This window comes from Gigantopelta aegis, chromosome 9 (genome assembly GCF_016097555.1).
Source record: "Gigantopelta aegis isolate Gae_Host chromosome 9, Gae_host_genome, whole genome shotgun sequence".
Lineage (NCBI taxonomy): Eukaryota > Metazoa > Mollusca > Gastropoda > Neomphalida > Peltospiridae > Gigantopelta > Gigantopelta aegis.
Window position 1 is genome coordinate 64757803 of NC_054707.1, and position 19963 is coordinate 64777765.

At 36.0% G+C, this 19963-nt stretch overlaps 2 protein-coding genes and 2 long non-coding RNA genes across 6 annotated transcripts in view; 3 read left to right on the forward strand and 1 right to left on the reverse strand.

The window, feature by feature from the left end:
- The window catches only part of LOC121381696, a 119449-nt gene that overhangs the window by 69185 nt on the left and 30301 nt on the right, over positions 1 to 19963 (forward strand). The window lies entirely within an intron of this gene.
- Positions 18 to 2162, forward strand: LOC121381038. Its single transcript, XR_005959037.1, has 2 exons — positions 18 to 446; positions 857 to 2162. It is a non-coding gene; the product is annotated as an uncharacterized LOC121381038 (long non-coding RNA).
- On the reverse strand, positions 829 to 19961 carry LOC121381037. 2 transcript variants are annotated; one of them, XR_005959036.1, is made up of 5 exons: positions 19644 to 19961; positions 18947 to 19125; positions 17409 to 18050; positions 16504 to 16588; positions 829 to 1004 (listed from the first exon to the last, which is right to left on the reverse strand). It is a non-coding gene; the product is annotated as an uncharacterized LOC121381037 (long non-coding RNA). The 2 variants fall into 2 exon arrangements; XR_005959035.1 differs by lacking the exon at positions 829 to 1004 and adding an exon at positions 16067 to 16139.
- Positions 5401 to 14339, forward strand: LOC121381033 (glutathione S-transferase U20-like). 2 transcript variants are annotated; one of them, XM_041510117.1, is made up of 2 exons: positions 5401 to 5539; positions 13311 to 14339. In XM_041510117.1, exon 2 carries the CDS (start codon positions 13312 to 13314, stop codon positions 14023 to 14025), a length of 714 nt encoding a protein of 237 aa, XP_041366051.1. In that variant the 5' UTR covers positions 5401 to 5539; position 13311; the 3' UTR covers positions 14026 to 14339. The 2 variants fall into 2 exon arrangements, with proteins under 2 accessions (XP_041366051.1, XP_041366052.1); XM_041510118.1 differs by lacking the exon at positions 5401 to 5539 and adding an exon at positions 5611 to 6016.

Here is a 19963-nt window from a genome sequence, read left to right on the forward strand (position 1 = left end):
GAATAGTACTTCAATTTTTTGGTGACCAAGTAACATTAAATTCTAAGTATAATTATACTTTTTGATCACTTCATCAATGAATATTAAGTACTGTTAAAAATGGTAAAGAATTAATTATTTGTAAAAGATACTAAAGTGTAAAGTAGATGAGATTAGCATATTTAATACAGGGAACATTTGTATAGCATCACGATCGACTCTGCAAGTTTCAGATATATAGCTATACAATGCTAAAACATTAAATAGTAGTTGCTAATCAATTCTTAAATTGATAGCACTGTCACTAATAAACAGTTTAAAAACAAAATGTTCTCTGTAATAATTTTTTTTTCTTTCTAATCAATATTACAGTTGCGAATACTTCCACATCAGCTAAGGACTAACAGATGATCCCACAATGACACGTTCTGATCTAAGAAGTACACTTAATATTAGATTATGACAGTGTATGTTACTCTCACAGTTACCATATCTAAGATATGCACCTCTACATTTATGTGCAAAATAGTTGTACACATTCCAATAAAATCCTCAATTGAAGTCTCAGTCTATTTATAAATAAGAAAAAAGATAACGTCTCACGATTTAGTTCTATTAATGCTGGTAATCATATTTTTATATAATGAAGAACTCTGCTGAACATAAGTTTCTGCTTAAAATTGGCATATGTGAGGTGGCACTATTGGTAACCATTTGTATAGGTGAAAATAACTACATACAGAAAAAACATTTGAAGGTGTGTTTCATCTGATGTAATGAATATTTCTATTTACAAATATTATGTCAAACTAATTACAATATTTGAAACAAAAAGATAAATAGCCATGGTCATAATGGGTATTTTTCTTTATTCCAGGAAATTTGTAGTCTCTGTGCATCTATGGAGAAACCTGAATTGGAAACGGAGTGGGAGAGTACACGTGGTTATGAGACAACTTTCAGTAGATTCAATTATACTTCAAGCTTGATGCTGTTATGTTTTCTGTTTCCAACTGTGACAGAACCTGGAACAGAAATGAAGTGTGTGACAATAATTCATCGACAAATTTAGACTAATACTCTTTCATGGATGCTACATTTGGTAGATCTAGCCATAATTTTTTTATTATAATTCAAAGTGGTATATAGTTATATTTATAATAATTCATTGTTTGAATTTGTTTTTATAAAGCACTTTATTGAACCAAAATAATCATAGCTGCATTTAGTAAATTATTTAGCACACATGTGTGACTGCTGTCTCATGCCTTAAGTGTTTCAGCTGCTAAAATATGTTTTGGGGATATTATTTCTGGATAGAAATTTACCTTTCTGATATTGTACGAGTGTTTGGACATTCCTTTCAAAGGTGAAATATGGCTACTTACATTGCTTTGTTTTTAATAATGATATTGAAGGTGTAAAGTATGTAAATATTTATGTAAGAAATTGATTAAACATATTGGTCAATTATTGTCATTCGTCATGTGATAAGTTTTTACTGGTTTGAGTTAAAAGACTAGTACATATGATAATTTTTATTGCATCTTTTATTGAAATCTTCAAGTATTCAATATTATTATGAGTCTAGGTAAATATATATATATATATATATATATATATATATATATATATATATATATATATATTTTAAATATTTTGAAACAAGAAGCTTATTTTTTATGTAACGTGTATCCACTTTCCATCTGCGATCTAAACCTTTATGTTTTCCTTTTTATTATTGGTCTAGATGTACATTATTGTATAAGCGTAAATAAATGTGAACTGAAAATGTTATTCTGATGTAACATTTGCATCAATTATTATGTCATTAAATTACGTATTCCAAGATTTCTGTGTGTTTTTGTCATTTTGGAGCGGTTTCGAACCTACCCCAAGAATACATATGTTATCAGAAATAATAGTAACCCTTTATATTTTCACTTGAAATTTTCAGAGATGCAACATTGATAACTGCTTGTAACATCTATAAGCTTACAACAGAAATTTCTCTGTTATTTTTTGGTTTACAAAAGTGGACGTAAATGACAATTAAAATCGTCATGTCGGCCATGTTTGGTCACAGAAGTACAAGGCTACTACGACTTTATTTTGCTTCATTTGGATAATATAGTGATGTTTTTTCAATAAGAGCAACATATTTAATGAAACTATGACCATAATATTTTTTTTTTTGGGGGGGGGGGGGGGGGGTCTGCGGTACCTACTAATAGACTTATAGAGGCTATACGTATGTAAGTAATTAATTTTGATAAATTAAGAATTGTAATAAGCGTTGGGTGCCGAATTGGCGTAGGAGGTTACATTTTTTTTATAGATGTAATTAAACGTAGGGTCATTTTATTCACCTTCATAAACATATTTGCACATGGTCATTCAATACGCGCTCATGCGCGTGCTTGACATTCAAAACACACACACAAACACAGCTATAGTCCGTCCCATCATTCTAAAAAAAAAAATGTTTTTTTTGTAAATAATTTATCTAGGGTGCTGAATTTTTTCACAAATTTAATAAACGTAGGTGTACGTTTATTTGGCACTCGAGAATGCAGTTAAATTACACACACACACACACACATAATAATAATAATTTATTATACAAGTTCTTTTTTAAACTTTTTTGTTTGTTTTGTTGTGTGTGTGCAAATGTGTCTGTAGCAGGCCTGCAATACGAAAATATAGGTTTTCTACTACTTTATATATAAATATGGCTTCTCCCCCTACCAAGATTGTCCCTACTACTCAAGATTTTGCCCCTACCCCACTCCAGATATTGTACCTGCGGACGTGTAATAGCCCAAATGTATAATGTATTAAACAATAAAGGTATACTTGTATCTCGGATACATACATACATACATATGCATATGTGTATAATATATATATATATATATATATATATATATATATATATATATATATATATATATATATATATATATATATATATATATATATATATATACACACACACATATATAGGTTTCTGGGTGGGGTTTTTTAATTTACTCTGTTATGAATCAATGTAATTTGGTGGTTGTGGCACATTTGTAGATTTTGCTTTTGTTCAAGTTAAAGGACTTACCTTTTTGCATCTACATGTCGTTTTATGGTATTCTGCAGTTCTTCGGATTGTGTGTGTGTGTGTGTGTGTGTGTGTGTGTGTGTGTGTGTGTGTGCATGTGTGCACACAATCTGCTTCAGCAATTATCTGCAATAAAATGAATGGTCATCGCCATATTTGATATTTGTTTTCCTTTCTAAAAACAGTTTCACATGGAGAATAATATGGCATTTAACCATCTCATTCATACATTTTCCTTGAATATGCTACATAAGTGCATCTATACAAGAGGTAATTTAACCCTGGTTAAAAGCAACTTAGGGACGGTCCATAAATATCGATGTGCTTCACAATCCGAACAATGTTCGGAAGGGGGAGAGGGGGTAAAAGCCATGTTCGGATTGCTTTTCAGGTAAAACATCGGTCAATGTTTCGTACACATTATATCAATGTTTTTTTATGTTAGGATTAGGGGATGGGGGGAGGGGTCAAACCCAATCCTAACATTGTTAGGATTATGAAAACCATTGATATTTATGGACCGTCCCTTAGGTTAAATATGTGTAGTCTAGCAGAAGGCATATTGATACAGATCAGTTTACTAACAGTCATGATAATTGCCCCATCTCCTTTCTCCACCTGTATCTTATGAAAAATTTGTTTTCTACATATTACTTAAATTTTAATTGCAATAACAATTCCATACAGCCCAAGACAAAATCTGCAATATCCACTGACTAGATATAAAATAACAATATATATATATATATATATATATATATATATATATATATATATATATATATATATATATATATATATATATATATATATATATATATATGTGTGTGTGTGTGTGTGTTAACCATTATTTACTCAGGTAAGTTTTTGTGTTTTATTAATAAATATACCATGTTAAACCCTATTATTAAAACAGTTATATGTTTATTCGATAAGGTAACACTATATTTTAGTAGGTTGTAGACCCCGACATGGAAATAATATGGGAGTTATTAATTGCTACCCTAAGTTTTATTATGGGGGGGCAATTTAAAATATTAATATTCACATGCCAAAGGGAGCTATATATTATTCTCCTTGAACTAATCTCAGGGGAGTGATGGGTAGCTAGAGAGAGATATAACTCCCCTTAGATGACAAGGTCTGAGGTTGGCTACATTTTATTATTGCTATTTTCTATCAACCGGTAAGGAAGGCCAACATGAGATAATTTCACAATCTGTAAAAACAAAATCATTTCATTATTTCAAGAAAGTGGGGTTTTTTTTAAAGAATAAAAGAATGTATTCAGTAGAACATTTTCACTGTTGCCAATACATCTATATAATAAGAATGACAATAATAATACTGTTTTTTAAAGTTGTAAAGTAACAACTTTGCAATTGTTTAATTATTACATTATATTTGGAAATAAAATAATTATGTTAAATCATAAAAATAATTATCTTGAATCATGCATATAAATTTATTATTATACATACAAATTATATATTTTGTAGCCCACATCATAATTATTATATGAATAATTATCTTATCATATGAAAGTTGTTAAAATTTATAATTAATATTATCTGAAAATTACATCAACAAAAATTGTTCTGGCTCTAGTCAGGTCCCCTCGACAATATAAGCTATACGGAAACAGGTCGGTAATAATTATAGACTGTACTAATTCATATTCCCGTTGTTCGTTTCTCTTATATGACAACCCAAGCTGCTATAATACTCATAAGACATGCTGCAACTATGTGCTAGCTACAGAAAAATAAATGACAATATGCAAGGCATGCAAAAAGTTAATATGATAACTTTATTCTATGTAAAACAGTAATCACTAAGGTCTCACTACACAGATGTCATCTGCCACTGAAACCCATGTTAAACTGCCCAACTTCAAGCGAAGATTGCCCATAGAACGGGTTCTCGTTGGCACTAACAACATACACCATTGCGAACATACATTATATAAGCATTTATATTCATTCCAAAATTGAGAACATTTCCGTCTCAGTTTTTTGCTATATGACCGCATCTGGCTGTAGTACCGGTCCGAACAGGTGGTTCATTAACCGATTCACTCCGACTGTCACTTGCCCTATATACCCATGTCCCAAAAGGTCAATGCACAATATTACAAAATAACATGGGCAAAATACAGCCAGAAGGCTTACCATTAAACATACATATTGTTTTAATTCTTCACCATTTCCTAGAAGTGAATATGTGAACCATAACGTGTCACAATTAGGAACTATAGTGGACCGTGATCAATGAACTCTCACCCGGAAGTGATCTGTGTAGTGAGACCTAAGGCTTTGCTTCACCCCCAAAGACCTGGATGTTCGGTAACTAGGCCGTGTGACGTCACGCCAGTTCCGAGAATTATACCTCAGTTCGCTGACGCTGAACACGGGACTGGATTAATTCTTGACAAGCGAAGTGATTCTCCACGTGAGTAGTTAGCAGTAGTCCGATTCATCTGCCTTTAAACTGAATTTGATCAAATTAAATTAGACCGCAGATGTAGTAATATACTTAGTGGTGGTGGTGGTGGTAGTAGTAGTAATAATAGTAGTAGCAGCAGTAGTAGTAATTATAGTGAGACAAATAAAAGCGGTTAGCGACGAGCGTTCGGGGTCTTCCGCTGGGAACGTGATTGGGTCGTTAGGTAAAACCGTATGAGTAAATGTTAGGTTAATTGGGGCTGGGGGTGGTCGTAATTTACTGTAGTTATTATTTAATACATTCGACAGTGAACACTGCGATTATATGTTATGTTTTGTGTTTTGATAATTATGTACTAAATATTATTATTTCAATTGGTGTTTGTGTTTTATTACATGTAGTAATTATACGGCATCCGGATGAATTTCGAATCTGCGTGGATGAGCTCCCGTGAGGGAGCCTCCATCTCCTGTAGTCCATCAGGTAAGATGGAAATTTTAGCCAACCGGTACCAAAGAGCTGACCAAGGTTTTTTGGTATCATTTGAAAGGTCTACACCCCTTGAGTTCATTTCTGCCTGATAGCAAACTGAATGTAGTAGCTTAAGTGTTGTACAACATGTTGAACACCCCCCCCCCCCTATCTAAATAACTAAAACAATCTGCTAGTTGAATAATCTTTAAATAAAACTGTATTTAATTTGTATATAATAATATATGACTGATGATTGATTTAATGATTAAATGATTTCAATAAAATAATGTATTCAACTTGTCTTTTACCTTTAACCTGGGAATGATGGTTATCCTATAGTCAGTACAAGAAGGATATTTATAACATCCCATAAAAGGATATCATAAGTGGCAGTTCTCCTATAGACGAGAGACGGCCAATAGCGATTTCACCAAAAAAACCTTCTGACTTTCCCTTGTGCAGATATATGGTTTTGATTATGAAAAACAGTTTGACATTCTGTTTTAATTAATAGGATTTAACCTACCTTTAGTAAATATTCATGAATATTCATGACGTTCGTGAATGTGTTTATGCAATAACATCATCCAGTTCATTGACGTCTTCATCGCCAGTTTCCTGTACTCCTTCATCATCCTCGTGAGGCTGGTTACTACAATTTCGTATTCTGCATAATTCGGAACATTTCAAGCCATTTGATAGACATGTGCATTAGGCAGAACACAAGACCTAGAACATTTACAGGCCATCATAGTAAGAAGAGACTCGGGAGCGAGTGCCCTATTGACCCAGTCAATTTCCAAGAACTGTTTCTCCCCAGTTGCACTGACTCTCCATCCTTTGCCATGTGGTGTCGGAACATTGGCGTTGGCTTCTAAACTCCTCCTCCAGACAGCTGCTTGATAATTAGCTCGCATGGTATGTGTTCGCAAAGCATCATAGCATGGTGGAAGTTGGTGAGGATCAATCTGCCCCTTCTTCGCCAAAAATACCAGGTATCGAAGTTCGTTAATGGATGTTGTCGTTGACTTAGCTACGTATAAACGACATGTAAAAGCTTCCATTTTATTGAACATACCAGCTTCCAGGTTCCATTCTACACCCAGTTGCTGGAATGAAGACTGGATTAAAGCATCTGCCATAAGGAGCTTCAGTGCATTGATCTTCCTACGCCAAGCAAATGTACTGACACTGTCACAGCCTGTGAATGCGTGCATGCCTAAGAGTGCTTTGCAAACATAACTCCCTAGTACCATGGCTATTTTGTCAATGTCAATATAGCTAACTCTAGCGGTTGTTCCACATTTCATATAGAGGGAGGATGTTATGTCTGTTTTGAAAGCGAGACAGAGCACTAAGACGTCGGTGTCATCTGAAACTATCACAACTGCCTGGAAGCCTTCTGCTGCTGCATGAGATGCATGAAGTAGAATTCTGGTGTCTGCTTCTTCTTGACTTGAGTGTAGTTCAGGAACAACCACACAGCCAGCTTCTGTGATTTGATGGCACTGCTCGTCACATGTGACATAGAGGGTTTTACCATTCAACTTGCTGGCATTTTCTGGTTGCATCCAGTCACTGGTAATGAAGTTAATGAAGTTTATTTTGTTTCGAGTGCTCGCAAGAAACTTTCGCCACTGGACTACTGTTTGTCTGGATGTGATATTCTTGTATTGTAAGTCACTATTTTGACCTCGCATTTGCCTTTCAAAGCTTTTGATAGAAGTATCCCGGTATACATCAAACACGATGTCAATGCGATCACTATTTGCAGCTGATGCTTCATGGAGTGCTTTGGACAAGATGGACGAGAACAGTTCACCAAAGGTTTTGTGTTCTCCTTTTATTTTATTCACAAGTGACATTCCATCAACGATGCAAGCTGAGTGTCTTGGAATTGTTTCTGCCTGTGCTGCATTCTTCTGCAGGGCCTTTGACAGAACAGATTTGCTTGTCTTGCGTAACATCCCATCAGCAGTAGCTAGAGACCAGGGAACAGGGCCAAGATGATATTCGAGAACTTCTCTCATGTTAATATCTCGTGTCTGTGCCATTAAGAGCAAAGTACCAAACAAGTTTGTTTTTGATTTGAGCATCATTGTTTGACCATTTGTCTTGATCTTTGTTCCTTTATTGGTATGGGTGAATGTTTTCAGCATGGCTTTTGGGAGAGGGTCATGGAATTTTACTGATGGAGGATCACTGTCAAGACGCTGTACCTTAAATGTTTGATATAGCTCTTCTCCTAGCATTTGAGCCCTAGATATGTCATCAGCAATATCCTTTGGAGTTATAGTAGCATTAGAGATGTTTTGTAAATCAACGGATTCTTGAAAAGGATTCACAAAATCATCTGACACCCACTATTGATGCAACTGATTGCTCATCTTTCTTGATACGCTGATTGCTCAGTTCTGCGTGATGAAGATCACTCTTGTTCAAGCCCAGCATATCACGGAATATTCTGATATATCCACTCCTATATTCTGTAGTCAGGTAGTACCGACTTACTGGCCCTATTTTCAGACTGAAACGGCAGGTTCCGCCTGGTGTTTTGGTGTCCTTATTTACAGTTTCTTCACATGTCTGATCAACTGGTATTTTCCCAAATGGATTTGATGGTCCTATCTGGACAGAGAATGCACCTTCCATAAAATGTTTGTGAACATCGGGATGATTTCTTGGTAGCTGAGACATCTCTGCATAATATGCACTTAAATAACGTGCATAATTCAATCTGTCATAGGCAAAGCACCATGGAATGAGTGAACGTACTGAAGCCATGTGCAGATTCCAATCGCCTTCTCGCGATGCTCATATCAGTCCCAGTACAATGTCTCCTACCATGTCCATGTAGCTAACCCAGAAGGCGGAGAGTGCCCTGTTGGCCGTTCTCAGAAAATGCATATACTCTGAGAAGTAACCGAGAAGATCATTCAGCTGTTGATTACCCATGGTATTTCTGAAGACATCTGGAGTTAGTTCATCATGGAGGTCTCTAATGACTTCTAGACCTGCTCTAATTGTAGCAATGTGGTCTTCATGATGTTCCAGCATCCATGGCATGAAACCTCTCCATGCCAAACGCAAGAGTGCTTCAAATACATATTTGTGTATCCTTACACCTCGGTTATATTGTCGCCCATCCATAACAGCAGCTACCGAACCCTGGGCAAGCACACCAGATTCTACAATGACATTTGTAAAGCCAGAATCCTTAAACCATTTGCCAATAACTGCCAGTGCATTGCAAATGGTATGAAATATCCCCATTCTCAAAACAACGTTCTTGAACTGGTCTTGCTTCTTCCAGTTGATCTCTGTGGCTTTTGCATATATTGCCTGATCGAATACCAGTACACTATTCTGGAGGTGAAGTGCATCCCTTATTTGTTCAGATTTATTCAATATCTCATACACAGTTGACATGTCTGTAGCTGGGGCATTTATCGTAGGTAGATAGCCTATCTGATCCTGTGATACTTCAACATCACGTACCATGATGTTAAAACCTGTCCAACTCATGATTTGTTGGGCAGAAAGTTCTACCTGTCGAGTGAGAAACCATACCATATTCTTTATGCGAGCTTGCATTACGGCACTGATATGATCTGTTTCATCTGTTTGTAAATGCTGTGGCCCGACCTTTTCTCCAGTGATATATATGGGAAGTTCTATGTCGGGTACAGTTATGCTTCGTGTTTTTGACTTCGTGATTTGAGGAATATTTGGTTTAAAGGGTTCAGGTCCAAAGACCATGGGTTGAACAGCTATTCCATTAACCCTGTGAGAAGTACCAGCCCCGGTCAATGTTTCTTCTGATCTGTCAATATTATCCCAAGCTAACGTTGTAAAAAGGTGTGGTTTGATTTTATTAGGAAGAACTGCATTGCCCTCTCGTGCTGCCAGTTTTGCCAAGCATAGTGCTGTTTCATTCTCTTCAACAAGGGTGTATGAGACTCCACGACCTAAGCAATTCAATGCTTGGATAAGCTCAACATTCCCTGTTAGTGCTTTTAAAACACATGGTAACAAGATATGTTTTGGTGGAATCTTGGATCCATTGCTGACAGCGTATATGTAATCTTGTGAAAATTAATCCATGAGCCACATACATCGTTGGGATGTCTTCTTAGGAGCAACTTCACCAGTAAGTAGAGTTAACAGGAATATCTTCAAAACATCTGGTATGTTACCACATGATTCTTTTATTGAAGATGGTAAAAAGGGCCATGGTTTTGATACAGTCATAGATTTTATGGATGATCTGATCTTGAGTGCTGCTCCCTTGATAATTTGCTCGGTACCAGACGAATCCTTCAATACGGCCAGTTCATTCTTGAGCTGCTGATTCTCTTTTGCAAGATCATATATTGTCAGGTTATCAGGGAAAACCAGAAGCTTACCCATCTTATCAGGAATTATGTGGAGTGAAGAACCAAATTCGTCTTCAAGATTCCTTCTTATGTGTTTCTTTGTCAAATCCTTTACTGCGATGTTGTATTGACGTTCATTTAAGATATCTTCAAAGTATTGCACTAACCTATTGGTCAGTTCGACAAGCTTTATAACCTGTGGGGAAGGAAACAAAGTAGCACGAATGTACAGGAATAGTTTCCTGTATGCTTCTTTCTCAACATGCATGTATTTACTATCAGTATTTTCTGATAAATCTACAGTATTTTCAAGTTTCTTCTTGTAGGCTGTATATGAATATACTTTGTAACACGACTTATCATAACGTGCCTCTGCAGCTACCAATTATCTGGATACTATAGCCAATACCTTCTGGTCATTCTTCTGCAGTGCTGTCTGTCGCACCATTTCATCAGCACGGAGCTCTACACATTTTGACAATGGTTCTCTGGTACGGGTACCTTTGACATACTTTGTAGACTTGTCGCAAAATATGCAAAGTTCAGGGAGTAACGTATAACTAGTTGACTGCATAGCATTTCGTGTTGAAGAACGCCGTCTAAATATTTGTAAGAAGCGTTTGGCATCCACTTCTTCTGTCATTCCTTCTTGTGCCAGCTTATCTAGTTCCTTCTTCATAATAAAATACTGACGACATTTTCGGTGATAGAATACCTGTGGTACTTCAGTGTCATGCAATGTTTCAGCAATCTGCAGAAGATGTGTGTGTTGTCTCAGTTTTGCACCTCGCACTAACAACTTCCATGAATCAAGATCCTTAGGTGTGATCAGTATAGCATGGGGATCTTCATCCGAAACATGAATGATATAAGATGGCACTGACTCCATTCTGAATTGTTTTACTGGTTACGCCAGTAGCCTGTAACTTTAACAACTGCACAACTGTGTAGATATGACACTCAATGAAATAAAACATTGTAACAGTGTTACTAACACTATTAGTACTACATTGTTAAATTGTGAATCAGTAGACCTTATTTTACAACATATTAAAATATTTTGGGTGGGTATTTTGTAAGCAAACTGTTCTCCGCTGTAATGTCTTTGCACATCATATCCACTCCCCACCCCACCTCCCTCACCCCTGGACGTGCTTTATGCATGTTCCCATACTACATTAATATACACAATTCTTACATTAAATGCAATACATTTTATATTACTGAATAATCAGGGGGTGTTTTGGGGAAAAGGGGTGATTTTGGTGCGAATTAGTGTGTGTCGTTATTTTGGAGGTGGGGGGTGTTCAAAGTGGAATACAACACTTAAGCTACTACTTCCAGCTTGCTGTCAGGCAGAAATGAACTCCAGGGTACCAGTTGACCCCCCTGGCCTGATGGACTACTGTCAACGTTCACTTGTTGAGGGTTGAGGCGAGATTGACGCTCACTCGTGGCCGTTCCGTCCTCGTTGATGGTCTTATTATTGTTGTTCTATATTTAGGACGGTTACATATACGTAGTAGTATTAATAGTATAAGTAGTAGTAGTACTATATTAGTAGTTGTAATAGTATAAGTAGTAGTAGTGCTATAAGTAGTCGTAGTAATAGTATAAGTGGGGCGGGACGTTGTCCAGACAAACTGTTATGTCTGGGTCTCTCTTGGCCCGAATACTCTGATTGTAAGAGATCTAAACGACATTTGGACGGTTATTAGCTCTCTTGCAGTCAAGAGTATCATGCGAGGTCTCTCTGAAAACCAGTTTTCAAGTTGACTGCATATATGAATTTGACACTATTTGGAACCATTTCAAAATAATTCCCATTATTTAAAGACAAAGAAAAAATGTGCATCCGAAAACCGTTTACACTAAGGAGCACGTTCACAAGCTTGTAACCCGTACTCTGAATGCGCCGGACGGGGATCGTGGCTTCATGCCAGCGTATGCTTTTGGAATTTGAAACAAATATATGTCAATAAACATTTGATTTGTAAAATTGACATCCTTGAGGTAACAAAAAAGTATTTTTAGAACGCTTGTCAAAAGGCTGGCAGTTGTGAATGACACCAAAAATAGTTTTTCAATGGAGTCGTGAGGCGAATATATTCGGATTTACCCCAATTAGTCTTCATACAAGACACTCGCAAAACCATTTGTCGACTGTATGTGGTGACAAGTGTCAGCAATATTTACCCAATACCATTGTTATTGTACATAATGCGATATCTGTACTAGGGACTGTTTCACGTGTGTGCTTCAAAAATGAGTGCATTTGAAAATTTAACTTTTCTTTCCAAATAGACATCGCTCGTCTGAAAGTGGGTTTGAAAGCCCCTTCAATAAGGACCTCTAATCTCTCTACTGTATCCACATCTGTATTTTACAAAGTTTACAGAAATGACTTTGATTTAATAAACCTCTTTTCCATAAGCGTTCAAGACAGAGGCACGGGGGAGGGGGGTCAAATGCTCCCACCCCCTGTTCTAGAGCAAATAATCAAATTCGGTAAAAATTATAAATTGGGGCAACATGAGCTGGCTTGAAACCGTTTCATCATTTATTTCCATCATTCTGCCCACAATATTATTTGTAATCCATTTAAAATGAATGAATGAATGAATGAATGAATGAATGAATGAATGAACGAACAAATGAATGTTTAAAGACACCCCAGCATGAAAAATACATCGGCTATTGGGTGTTGAACTATGGTAAAGGTCCATGCAAAATGCATAGTGATTCGTTTGCAACCCTATTTAACTGTTTGATAGTATTGCTAATACGAATAAATGTTGTTATCCAGATTTGGGCAAAAAATTACCCCCCCCCCCCCCCCTTCCCATACAAAATGGGAGCCCGTACGCCTATGCTATTTTCGTAACAACACTTTTTAAAAATGACAGTTGTATGCATGTCTCTTTCAGAATGACAACCGAGGTTGTGAAGTTATACGGCGCGTGGTTTTGTCCTTTTGTCCAAAGAGCTTGGATTGCGCTCTTGGAGAAAGGAGTAACATTCGAATACATCGAAATCGACCTGTACGACAAAACTGAGGAATTCCTGTCCATGAACCCACGAGGACTCGTTCCCGCGATCACCCACAAAGGCAAGTCGGTGTACGAATCGACAGTCTGCATAGAGTACGTCGATGAAGCGTGGCCAAACGACCCGGCCTTGCTTCCGGCTGACCCCTTTGAGCGTGCGCAGACCCGAATCTGGTCAGATTTCGTTAACAAGAAAATAGTACCCGTGTTTTACTCAGTTCTACAAAATCAAGACATTGGAAAACAGGAAGAAGGTAAAGTGTCTCTTATGAGACATTTGGAAACCATAACAAAAGCGATGTCTACGGAGGGTCCGTATTTTTGTGGAAACCATTTTGGAATGGTGGATATCATGCTGTTCCCGTTTGCTCTTCGGCTCCTCTGGATTCTCGGTCATTTCAGGGAGTTCGTCATCCCGGCAGAGGGCGTGTTTGAGAGGTTTCACAAATGGAAGGAAGCGTGCGACACACGTTCCAGCGTTGTTTCCACCCTGGTGAACAAGGAGAACCTGATTGCTGAATACGAAAGTTATGCCAATAATAGTGCCAAAACTGAGGTTGCAGACGCCATTAGAAGAGGAGAGGTTCTTCCTTAATGACGTTGAAATAGGTTGAACATTTCTTCAATACCTGAATTAGCTTTTTATGCCTTGGTATATATAGCTGTCACATCCTTATTTAAGGTACATACATTTATACTAGTATTTTAACGATTTGGTTTGGTTGACCTTTTTTGCGTCTTAAACGTCAATGTTTCTGAACCTATTTTGGAGGCTGTGGACACGAGGAGTCAAATATTACCATCTCAACAGTTTTTTTTCTATTCTTATACTTATTTTCAACGTTGTGGAACATTACAACGACTAGGTATAACTTTTTATGAAACCAAAGTATAAATATTACCACAGTTTTTTGTTTGGTTTTGGTTTTGATTTTGTACCACCAGCTCCATTCTACTCATAACACGCTGCTATAATAATAATTCCAAAGCCAAATCTTAAAGGGTAGATTCAAAATGATTTGGGAGATGGGTTGTAGCTCTAAACAAAGAGCATCTGCAGTGTTCCTAATTATGCTATCGCTAAATATATGAAGATAGTCGTATCCAGAAACACACAGGAGACCCCAGCCAACAAAAATAAATCACACCAGTTAAACAAGGTGCTTACAGGTTCAGGAAGGTGGTTCGCATGCATAGCACCCTCTTATTAGTCCTCTACCGGTCCAACCGGAGAGGCCGATAGGTTTCATCTGTGTACTTCTGTCTGTCTGTCTGTCTGTCCCACATATAGTTCTCCGGATAGGGTTTTTTCACAATGCCTTGATATACTGAGCTGAATTTGTGTATAGGTTTATCATGTACTGTTACAGACCAAATTTGAGATACGAAAATTAGTTTTTTGGACTTTTTTATGCAATACCTATATATTTTGAACTGAAATTTTGTGTGTAGCTTTACAGTGTTCTGTGACAGATCACGTTATGTATTGGAATTTACCTATTTTTCACAGAGGTATGGTGTTTGACTTAGGAAATATGAACATCTGTTTTCCAGACTTTTTATTTTACAATGCCTGAAGATACTGAGATGGAATTTTGCATATAACGTTACTGTTTAACTTCTATGGCGATGTACCCATTTTCACTGTTATAGCTATTGAACTTAGAAGACACGAAAATGGGTTAGGCCAGGAAGGGGAATTGTATTGTTTCAGCAATGCTTGTAGATTTGCACCTGATCTTAGCGCAAAAAAATTAATTATTACAGGAACGTCGGTAGATTGGTGGTCTTTTGCGTACCCGTATTTAAATAAATGAAAAGCTGAATTTAAATTTAATATGTCATAGAATATTTTAAAGAATATCTACGATTCAAATCTTTACAGAGCAGAATTCCGTTTCCCTCGTGTAGCACTAGACCGAATTACATCTCGATTGGGTCAAACGTTTAATGGAATACTCCTGCCTTTCAGTTATATATATTTATTTCATGCAAACTTTGTCAAGAATCATTCAGTTTGAAACATGTATTAGGTGGTTAAACCAAAGACTGCAATTTCATGCAACATAAGCCATAACAGATTTTCTACCGGCCTCTGTGGCGTCGTGGTTAGGCCATCGGTCTACAGGCTGGTAGGTACTAGGTTCGGATCCCAGTCGAGGCATGGGATTTTTAATCCAGATACCGACTCCAAACCCTGAGTGAGTGCTTCGCAAGGCTCAATGGGTAGGTGTAAACCACTTGTACCGACCAGTGATCCATAACTGGTTCAACAAAGGCCATGGTTTGTGCTATCCTGCCTGTGGGAAGCACAAATAAAAGATCCCTTGCTGCCTGTCGGTTTGATGTCACATGAGGTCTACCTGACTGTGGCAAATCCTTCACAGAGTTGGTTACGGCATGTTTCCTGACGAGTCTGCTAATTACTGTGTAGTGGTACCCCAGCTGACGGCCGATGGCTTTGAACGTCATTTATGCGTTACGCATGCCGATTATTTGTGATCTTTGATCCACTGATTCATCTTCACTGATAATGATCGAACAATGCAAGACGGCCACGTTAAATACCCAATTTGGGCACGCACCCATACTGCACTTTGGAAAAGTCATGGGTGGCATCAACAACAAACCAGGAATCTCGAAAGAATGTAGGGTTTAGACAGTAATTGTGCAAGTTGCAAGCATTGTCGTAAATTATCATCTTGGGAGCTGGAATTTAAATAATTTATCAACTGATGGTGTGACACATCAAAAGCTACTGAAATAAGAAAACTAAAGATACAAACATTGACAAAATTTTCTTCGAGACCACTTCTATTTTGACAGTATTGAAAGTACATTTATGCCATGTTGTTAAATAACTTAAAGAACATTTTAATTACAGAAGTTTTTACACTTACATTTAACATGCCTATAAAGCACTTAAAATATGTCCAAATCTATATAAAGTTATTTAACTTTGACTTTAACATGTAATTAGTTTAACCTGTACATAAAAATCATGTTTTTATTACATTTGTAAAAACTAATTAAATATGAAAGCAATAGTTTCAGAATAGTCGTGTACTGTTACCTGCATGAAATCGTGTCCTCAAAGTAGTAAATGGAATATTGGGACTTTCTGTGTCTTCCATGATTTCAAAAACCATAGCAGATACCTTAGATAAAAGGGAAACCAAATCGTGTTAGTTACATAGACAATATTAAAATTATAAAATATAATTTATGTAATGTTACTGTATGTGATTTAATAACTGCTGCCATAACATGTTGATCACCTGAATAATGTTTTCACTCAGGATATCGAATAGTACCATGTAGGAAATTATTACACACCCACCAATTGCCAATTGCCAAAGCTGAAACTAGATTTTGCCTTTAATAATTTTGTATATGTATATTTATTTACGTTGCCCCTTGAATCATAAGCACTTCTAAATGAAGTATAATACAGAAAACACTTTGAAAAATATATCTAGATGAGGTACGATGTTCATTAAAATTATACTGACACCAAAATATAATGTCAATCCCAACACCAAAACCCGAAGTGCCTATAAAAGACATAGGGTTAATTATAGAAGAAAACATGTTTCTTAGTTACGAAAAAATCATTGGTTAATCAAAGTTCTTTCATTTTTCTTTTTATAGAAAGTTGCATTGATTCTGTTAAGTTGGCATCTTGGGTGTCTATCAATGTCAGACACCAAAATTCATAAAAATGGGTTAAGGAATTAGTTCACTTCAAAATGTGAGAGACTTAAAAGGCATACAAGATTAAAATTTCATTGGACATCAAAACCAGTATTTTGAAATATGCTCAAGTAGAGAATGAATATGTAAATAAGCCCGAATGTCCAACCCATTAATGCCAATTTTAGTGCCACAAATGGATTTGATTTGCCAATCAAATTGTGTATTATATACAGTGTGAATTAAAATAAAATGTACATTAAAAATTTGTCAATTTAAAATTACCATGAATACATGAGAGTGTGAACAACCCAGGCGTCAGAGTTGGATGCTTAGACCCTTTCTTCGAACAGTCAGTCTCCAGTCGGGGTTTCTTGTCATCTAAAAGGTAATCTCCACGATGACAGCTAGGTGGGAGAGAAGGAAAAACCCCAAGACCTCTTACATTTGCAGTCTGCTCCGCACAGCGGAATGTCATGCTGGCTGGACGAATAAGGTGCCTTGGCTTTGATGACAAGTTCCTGTAGAATTGCTTTCAAACAGTCTGGAATGTTCCATTTCAGAAGTCGAAAGAGATTGGCCAATAATGGAACATCTGCTTCTAGTAATGCAGTGTCCAAGACAGATGAAATTACAGTACTATTAGCTAACTTAATCAATATATCAAATATTTTCTCGTTGTAGTGAATAAGAGCACAAACTGGATAATTAGATGATAAAGCCAGCAAGAGATCTTTATAAACATCAGGACACTTTAGTTGTGAATTTTATAGTAAATCTTCAATCAAACTGTTTAAAGAAGGTTGGTATTCAGCTATTTGATCTTTCAACTTCTGAAATTCTTCATTTCCAATACCATTTTAAGCATATTTCTCAAGTAGCAGTCTTGTTGCACGGTTGTTCACAAAGACTCTTGTATTATGGGAACTAAAATTATAAATAAATAATGCAAGTAAAAGCTTAATTGAACATTTGATCTGGGAAATCAAAAATACTTGGACATAACTGCATCAATGACTGGACATGTAAGATAAGTGATTACAGAAGGAAATACAAGAAAATATTAGTTCTTACAATGATAACAACCAGCCTACGACAGATAAACACGGGGCAATGCCGACAAGCAATCAGATTACAACAAATGTATTTCACTGCCCATTTTCATTTTCTTAACCTTTGAATTTCTTTCTATATAAATAAATTTATTGAGCAATAGTATCTGTATATTTCTTACATAAATGATAAGATACCTAATAATTTACATTACTATATTACTTAACAAGTGTGAAAAAACGAATCCGAAGGTTCTATCTCCCTCTTTAGGTGATATATCTGATTATTACTATTACTACTAAAATTGTATTACCTTAAGTAAAGTAGGGCCAGTGGATTTTAAAACATTCTAGAAGCCCTGTGTATACACTGATAATCAGCTCGAACACTGAAATTTGTGTTGCAATTAAGGATTGTCCCTTCTTTTTTTTTACGTTCATTTGGGTATGAACGAGAAAAAAAATCATCCGCGAACTGAATCGGAATATGTTTTTATTTGTTCATACCAGATGAATGTAAACGAAATAACAGACAATGCTTATAATTAAATTTGAAACATACTTACTAATAACATTAAAAGTTCACATTTATTTTGAATTTGATTTTTTTGGTTAAAACAATAACGTTCAGTAACATATATTACCACTGACGAGGTAATTTCCCCACTCAATGAGAAATGAACAAACTCCCTGTTGCTATGGCTAGACCAATGGGATGACATAATATTACTGCAAAAAACGTATCTTTAATCAAACATAAAAGCAAACTACCTTCCAGTCAGTACAGTGGCATTAGTTTTTGCTTGAAGATGGTTCCTCCATGGCATGAAAGTTTTTCTTAAGCCCAAAGCAACACCATCCATGGCAACTGTTGAAGGACATTCACCGCACACTGGACAACTACAATCATCCAGCAGCTTGAGAAAAGTGTACCATGCATATCGAAACCTCTATTATTTTTTTATAAAATAAAGTATTACAATCAAACTCGTAGAAACACTGAAATAAATAACATACATAAAATTTTTGTTCTTGTGACTTTCTAGGTGTGATGGTTAATAGGGTTCATAGCCTTAAATACCAAACAAATTCAAAGACTTACCTACCATTTTCAAAAACCTTCACACAGTGGTCAGACAACAGAACAATACAAATACCAAATCAATTTGTTTAAGTTGCTGTCCATGGTAAGAAATTGGACTTTTTACCATGCACAATAAAATATAACACAGAACACTATACGAGAATTTAAAGACTTATTACAATTCAAAGTCTTTCAAAGACCCAACAATCTTCTTTTTTAATTCAAAGATTTTCAAGGAATTTAAAGACTGCTACCAACCCTGGCTACACAGAGTTGCAGGAGAAACATTACATATACTACCACAAGGAAATAAAATATTCTTGTAAAACCTACATATAAAGTTATTATGCATAAATATTTATAAAATATGAAAAATTTATAAACCTGTTGTATGGACAGTCTTCACTGAAAGTTAATAGACCACTATCAACATGCTGCCAATGCCACTGCTTAAAGAATGATGACAATGTTGTGCTAACAAATAAACAAAGGTTAAATTATTTTTCAACACATCGACAAAACCATTTCGTTTTGATTTCTGTACTCCATGAGTGTTTCCCCCATTTGAAACACCAATACAGAAACACGAAAGTATTGTACATTATGAGGATTTTTGCTGCAGTCAACATTTTCATTTTGACTAAATGTTTAACTAGAAAAAATGGGTTAATGAATGATAATGGATTTAACTGAACACCTGAAGA